Source organism: Hyposmocoma kahamanoa, unplaced genomic scaffold (genome assembly GCF_003589595.1).
Source record: "Hyposmocoma kahamanoa isolate Upper Pololo Valley unplaced genomic scaffold, ASM358959v1 80773, whole genome shotgun sequence".
Lineage (NCBI taxonomy): Eukaryota > Metazoa > Arthropoda > Insecta > Lepidoptera > Cosmopterigidae > Hyposmocoma > Hyposmocoma kahamanoa.
In genome coordinates, this window is record NW_020654071.1 from 6,444 (window position 1) to 13,348 (window position 6,905).

The window sequence follows — 6,905 nt, forward strand, 5'->3', positions numbered from 1 at the left end:
GCCTTCGGAGTCTTGTGCAGTCAATTTTGGAATGTCGTTCCGCTCCCAACGCTCCGCTTTTTATATCATCGCTGGCCCGCCGTGCTGCTCGCATTCTATTCAAGTGTGCGAGCGGGACGGCACCAATGCAGGAGCGGGACGGGAGAACCCTACAGACTCCAAGCAAAACCCCTCTCTCCCTCTCGTTTATTTACCAAACCTTAAACTAAATTAACAATACCAAATTATAATAATAAATCACAATAATAAATTTACAATATTAAAAATCACATGGGCGCGAACACGTTTTCGTCCTGAACATATTCTCCCGCCGCAGCTTGTAGCTGGAAAGTCCTAGGGTTCGCGCTTCGTTGTCTCGTTGCCTCCCGTTGCAATGATTACCAGCTTCTTTGTAGGACGGCGCAGAACTCCTCTGTTTGTCCGCACGTCGACCGCCCTTATTTCTCCGTCGGGGCCTGGGTATGTAGCCACAATGATGCCGCGGGGCCAGGTGTTGCGTGGTAGCGTCCCGTCGGCTATGAACACCAAGTCTCCCAATTGTAGCGCGCCGTTGGTGGCTCTCGGAGTTCGTCTGTGCTGGAGATCAGGGAGGTATTCTTTTATCCAGCGTGACCAGAACATGTCGGCCAGTCGTTGGCTGGTCCGCCAGATTTTGCGCCCATCGATGTCTGTGTCCGTGAAGGCTCCAGGCAGTGGTACTCGTGAGGGACCCCCCAGTAGGAAGTGGTTCGGAGTCAGGGGGTTCTCGTCTTCTGGAGCAGTGGATACATGGGTGAGAGGGCGGCTGTTGAGGGTGTGCTCTGCTTCGACCAATAGAGTGTGCAGGACCTCTTCTTTCGGGGCGCGTTCGTGCAGTACGGTGTACAGAGCTGTTTTGATGCTCCGTACCAGACGCTCCCATGCTCCTCCCATGAACGGTGCGCTCGGCGGTATGTATCTCCACTTGATGAACCGGATACTGGCGTCTTCCTGTATTATTTTTTCGCCAAGTAGGGTCGGCGTCGGCATTTTTCCTCGTTCTCTTCCTTAAAGCGGCGCATCGTTGTGTGCGCGTCCGTAGCCTGTCTATGAACTGTAGTACGCGCGCTGTGGTCCGCATGAGGCGTATCCAACTTGAGAAACGAGTTACTACGGGTAGAGCTTCCTTCAGTCGCGCGCCGACGCCTGTGGTGAGGTGGACCCGTTCTTCATCCGTGACGTTGACGTCCGTGACTTCCTCTTGAGGCCAATTTTCTTCCGACATATATAGAAAGTCCGGCCCCCTGTACCATCGATGATTAGAGTCGAAGTCGTGTGGCACGTCGCGGGTGGCGTCGTCTGCGACGTTCATTTTGGTGGGTATCCATCTCCATTCTTTCGTTTTAGTGTGTTCAGCGATCTCCGCCACTCTATGCGCTACGAACGGTTTATAAACTCGCGGTCCGTTGCGTATCCAGGTCAGCACCGTGCGGGAATCTGTCCAGTAGTAGCGGCTCGTCGGTTTAAATTGATGCTCGTCGACGACGGTCTGTGTAAGACGGCAACCCAGCACGGCAGCTTGCAGCTCTAGTCGTGGTATGGAGATCACCTTCAACGGAGCTACTTTCCCCTTGCCGATGATGAGTGAGACGTGTATGTTGCCATCTTCGTCTTCTACACGCCAATAGGTGACGGCCGCGTATGCCGTTGAACTTGCGTCCACGAATGTGTGTAACTGGATGCCGCGCGCGTGACTAAGTTTCATATAGCAGCGCGGTACTTTTATCTTGGCGAGTCGTCGTACATCTTCCAGCCATCTGCTCCAGGCGTCCGCTTCGGGCGCTTCTAACGGGGTGTCCCAATCGATGCCCGAGCGCCACGTGTCTTGTATGATGCGCTTCGCTTGTATGGTGACTGGAGTGGCGATGCCCAATGGATCAAATATGGACATCGCAGTGCGTAGCGCCTCCCTTTTAGTTGGTGTTCTTGCCCCGTTGTATACTTCCGCCGGTGTTTTGTGAGTGTTGATGTTGAAAGACAGGGTGTCTTCCTCTGGTTGCCACACCATGCCCAGTATTTTCGTGCTGTCCAGTTGTAGTATGTCGCCTTTCGATCCCGGTGACAGCGTGCTTAGTACTCGGCGCGAGTTAGATGCCCAACGTTGCAGGAAGTAGTTCGCGCGGCTGTGTATGTACGCAACTTGTGTGGATATGCGTCGGTGAGTGTTGCGATCGGTTGGTGTCGGTCCCCTTGTCGCACGGCATGTGTGAGTAAAAGATGCCAGTTGTCTTGACCCAGCAGTATCGTAGGTGATCCCTCTTCGTAGATGAGATGCTCTTCTAAGTCGTGCAGGTGGGGGCAAGCTCGTATGACGTTACGTGGCACTGCTTGCGGCGATAGCTTCAAGTTGTTCATGGTGCGGGCTGTTATTGTATGCTCATTCGTGTCGCGCCCGCGCAGAGAAATGCGTACTTGTTGCGATTCGCCAACGTTAATTCGCGTGCCGGCTACACCCTCAATGTAAAAGGGTGCTGGTGTACCCGCTGCGCCGATCCTTCTTGCTAGCGCCGCCTCAATCAGGCTGCACGTTGACCCGTCGTCCAGTAGTGCGAGTGCGTTGCACGTACCCTTGGGGCCCCTCACTTGCACAGGGAGTACCTTCAGTAGCGCGGTGGTGTTGCTTCTGTCTTTTGCTGATGCCACAACAAATGATGCAGGAGCTTCTTTCTTCTCCTTTGATGAGGGTGGAGTGCCATGCAGCAGTGAATGATGCATGTACTCGCAACCGTCGATGCCGCACCTCTTGTTCTTACACGTATGGCGAAATTTGCGTGTCCGTAAACAGCGGAAACATAGCCTATGTTTGCGTGCTATGTCCCACCTGGCGGCTACATCTGCTGTCTTCATTTCGTCGCATTGCGCCACATGATGACCCGTCTTGTCGCAAATAGGACACGTAGTAACTTGTTCGTGCTCGGCTGGCTTCGCTATTTGAGTGTGGTAGCTCTTCATGGGTCTCCTGCCTGCTGGCTCCCGCCGGTCTTCCACAGGTGTGTTCTCGACGGGCGCGTAGCTCCCACAACGTGCAGCTGTGCGTTGCATGAACTCGGTCAGGGTTACTAGGTCAGGTTGGTATTCTGGCTGTTCCGCAGCAAAGTCATAGTATCGATAGCGCAATGCTGAAGGCAGCTTCTCAACCACGGCGCGCACTATCTCGGCATTGTGTAGATAATGCGGTCTGTTTAGCGCCTTCAATGTGGCCGTGACGTTGATGATCTTCGATGCGAAGTTGCAGATGTCTCTCGGATGTTCGCCCAGACGTGGAAGGGTGCGTAGCTTACTCAGTTCGGCCAGTGCGAGCGCGTCCGAACGACCGAACCTTGATGTCAGTAAGCTCATTACTTCGTGGGAGGACGTGGCTCCGACGAATAAACATTGAGCTGCTTCCCTAGCGGTGCCTTTCAAGCTCCTCCGGAGCCTCGCCAGGTTCTCTTGTTCTGTAAGCAGCCCTGCAGATTCTTCATAGGCTGTCTTGAACGGCAGCCAGTCGCTTGACGAACCGTTGAATATGGGTAATTCTTGAAGTCTTGCAGTAGTGGGTTGAATCGCTCGTGCCGCAGTAGTGATCGCCGTTGCTAACTTTTCATAACATATGTCGTTCGGCGGCTTATGTTCCAGGTGGCCGTCGTTGTTACGATAGTATTGCGGCTGTTGTCTCTCACTTGTGTGCGTGACGTATGTAGAGGGGGGCGCTCCCCCCGCGTAGTTGGTGGGGGGGCACCTGGTCCCAGCTGTCGCAGGTGCCGCGTACGTGGAGATTTTTTCCTGGCGAATGACGTCGCGCGTCGGCGGCGGCGCCTGTGATTCGGCAGGTCTTCCCTTCAATATATCTTCCTTCGTACGTGTGGCGGCAGTGTAGTCTTCCTGCTCTTCTCTTCTCAACCCAATAGTGCTTGTGCGAATCCACTCCGATGTGCGTTCTTCGCGGATCGTGGCTTCCTCCGGTTCGTCTACGTCCGATTCCTCTTCCATTGCCGCGATCTTTGCAGATATTAAATCGATTTTCAACTTCAATAATTCTTGTTGCGCTTCCGCTAGCTGCTTACGACGACTGTTCGAAGAACCGGATCGAAAAGATCGAACAGATTTAGGAGAGCATATTCTCCGTGGTGCTTCGCTTGTAGTGGCGCCGGCTTCGGGTCTCTCTACTAGTTGGGAGACTGGCGAGGTGGCAGTCGGCGCCGCGTCGATTTGTCTGATCGTCGCGTCGGTTTCCACAGTTGCACCGGTTGTACGTGTGGCGTACGTGGAGCGCGTGTGTTCTGAAGTTGTAGCGGTCTTTTCGGTCCCCGTGATCGTGTCAGTGCCCGTCGAACAGGTTGGAGCAGTGGACGAGGATTCTTGGGTATTCACGGGGTATGATTTTGCGCTTCTGGTAACTGGCATTGTTCTTTCTTGATGTAATCCGGCTGCTGAAGGACCAGAAAATGTTAAAAATCAAATACAATATTAAAAATCACATGGGCGCGAACACGTTTTCGTCCTGAACACTAAGCCAGCGCCTTTTCACTGACATGACTTCCAAAATTACTTTAATTAGTAATATCTATAGCTACAGGTTCCTTTTGTTATAAAAATTTGTTATTTTTAGGTGGTTCAATATAATAATAATTATGGTGTTAGTTTTAATGAATCCTATGTGAATAAGCTGTCATGGAAGTGAAAATATTTGTATATATCTATTTAACCCGAATAAAACGTTGTCTCTATTTGTTCTCTCTATCGTTATATCTATTTGATCCACCTAAAACCTATAATCTACCTTACTTCGCAAGATCATCAAATGCAAGGTTATTTAAAGTTTTAAGGTTAATTCATTTGTCACGAAATTCTGATAGCAGAAAATAGTTTCACTTAACTCCCCAACGAGCACTATCTTTTAATTCGTGCACTTTATATATGGGCGCCCTGTATTATTACAGTTTGCATTTCTATAATTCCAATACGTATACATATATTATAAATCGATAACTTGATACTTGTATATTAAAGTAATAAGTTACGTTACGTTAAGTTAGTAATAAGTAGTAAGTTAGTATAGTAGTCAGTTTTGAGAATTATTGTCCATACAAGTGAATAAGATTACAAACAAATTAATTCATTCAAAAACTAAAATTATTACAAATCGATGCCTTATTTTCTCGAACTCGTATCTTATAAAGAAGTATTATTCAGGATATAGCAAAACTTTCTATTTATTTAAATTTCTTATCAAGGGTACTATAATTTGGATGCATTACTTTAAAAATAAGTAAAAACTAGTGTGTAAATATGAAGGAAATGTGACGTGAAATCAGCCTGCAGAATTTGTAAATCCATTTTTTGCACTTCAGTAACTTTGGGATTTAAGAACGAGTTCGAGAAAGAAAGGCGGCAAAATATCAATTCCTAACGTAGGCTTCCTCGAGTGAATAAGATTAAGTCTTAGTTATAATGTCATTTAGTAAATCGTTGATGTCATAGTAACATTTATCTATTAATAAATTACTCAACATATTTTGGAACTTACCCGTCTCAAGTGATTCTATACGATCTAGAATTTTATTACATATGACCGGTGCAAGTTGAACAACACTCTTTCTAAGTAGAGCTGTTTTGCAGATCTTTGTACTCAATAATTGTGGCCTAGAACGTGAAATACGATTTTGTGCCGTAAGTCTAGTTGTGGAGAAATTTGGGTTCTTTTTGAGAAATTTAGAAACTTCGAGTACATACAAATGGAAAGTGAAGAGACTCAAAGAAGAACGACAGCTTTCCATATATTTTAGTCCACAAATTGCTCGTATACATCGTTTAAAGCACTGAAAATTGTACTTCTGTTACTAGAGTTGCCCCAAAATATGATTCCGTATGTTAAAGTTGACCCTACGAAACCATGATACGCTTTAATAATCGTTTTCCGGTCTATCGTTTTTGATATAGTAAACAAAGCATAAGAGAATTGGTAGAGTTTGGCACAAACGCTTTGAGAGTGAGATTCAAATGACATGTTTTTATCTATACTTACTCCAAAGAATTTAGTAGCGTCAACTATCTGTCGGCAAATGTTATCATATTTGATATATATTTTTACTGGTATGCTCAATCTTTGTTGAAAATGCATTATTTTTGTTTTATTTAAATTTATTGTTAAATTTTTACTGATATTTTTACAAAAATTTTGAGAGTAGTGTTTATTTCGTTTTCATAGTGTTCGTAATTATTGTCCAAGCATTCAACAATTAATGAGCTATCGTCTGCATATAATATTACTGGATATTTAGTATTTTTTGGCATGTCATTAATATAATGAAGTTGGGAACAGTAGGGGGTCCAGTATGCTGCCTTGAGGTACCCCGTATTTCACGTCTACATTTCGATCTGAACTTTCTGACTCTATTACTTGAAGTTCTGTATCCTAGTATTGATTTGCCAAATAAGACTGTAAGTTTCAGGGCGTTACCTTTGATGTTATAGTGATCAAATTGACATTATAAAAAAAGTAATAATATACTATGGTCCACGTGATCAACAGCCCTTGTCATGTCTATAAAAATAGCTCAGGTGAGAATTATTGTCACTGTTCGTGTTAACCTTATGCAGTTATAGATGCTTATGCTAGTTCATAGATGGCTACATTAATAGATATATTTTTTTCTAAACCCTTTCTGCTCTTTGGTTAAAATATTGCACATGTCGAAGAAATCGTACAAATTCTCTCTTTTTCTTCTGTCGTGCTAATTCAATGATGATATTATACTTATGCCAATTTGTCAAATATTCTGTGTAAATCGGAACATCGGTTAGATTTCCGAACGAATTCAAAAAAAAAAAACAGCCTGAAACGTCAAAGTCAAACGCTGAATGAAAATCATTTTTGTTGGCTTGTTTGATTTGTAATTTTCTCA

The 6,905-nt window shown here is 45.8% G+C and overlaps 2 protein-coding genes across 2 annotated transcripts; both read right to left on the reverse strand.

The window, feature by feature from the left end:
* Positions 1-333: 333 nt before the first annotated feature.
* LOC113233999 lies at positions 334-4,416 on the reverse strand. The gene is made up of 3 exons (XM_026469226.1): positions 4,284-4,416; positions 889-1,976; positions 334-800 (listed from the first exon to the last, which is right to left on the reverse strand). Exons 2-3 carry the CDS (start codon positions 1,907-1,909, stop codon positions 334-336), a joined length of 1,488 nt encoding a protein of 495 aa, XP_026325011.1. The 5' UTR covers positions 1,910-1,976; positions 4,284-4,416.
* LOC113234000 lies at positions 2,089-4,404 on the reverse strand. Its single transcript, XM_026469227.1, has one exon. The coding sequence runs from the start codon at positions 4,402-4,404 to the stop codon at positions 2,089-2,091; it is 2,316 nt and encodes a 771-aa protein (XP_026325012.1).
* Positions 4,417-6,905: the final 2,489 nt, after the last annotated feature.

Excerpts from the sequence above, each read along its gene's own strand:
- LOC113234000 (XM_026469227.1), bottom strand. The coding sequence starts at position 4,404 with ATGCCAGTTACCAGAAGCGCAAAATCATACCCCGTGAATACCCAAGAA.
- LOC113233999 (XM_026469226.1), bottom strand. The coding sequence starts at position 1,909 with ATGTCCATATTTGATCCATTGGGCATCGCCACTCCAGTCACCATACAA. Across the intron at positions 801-888 it reads GAGGAGCATGGGAGCGTCTG|AGCACACCCTCAACAGCCGC; the intron begins GTACGGAGCATC and ends TGGTCGAAGCAG.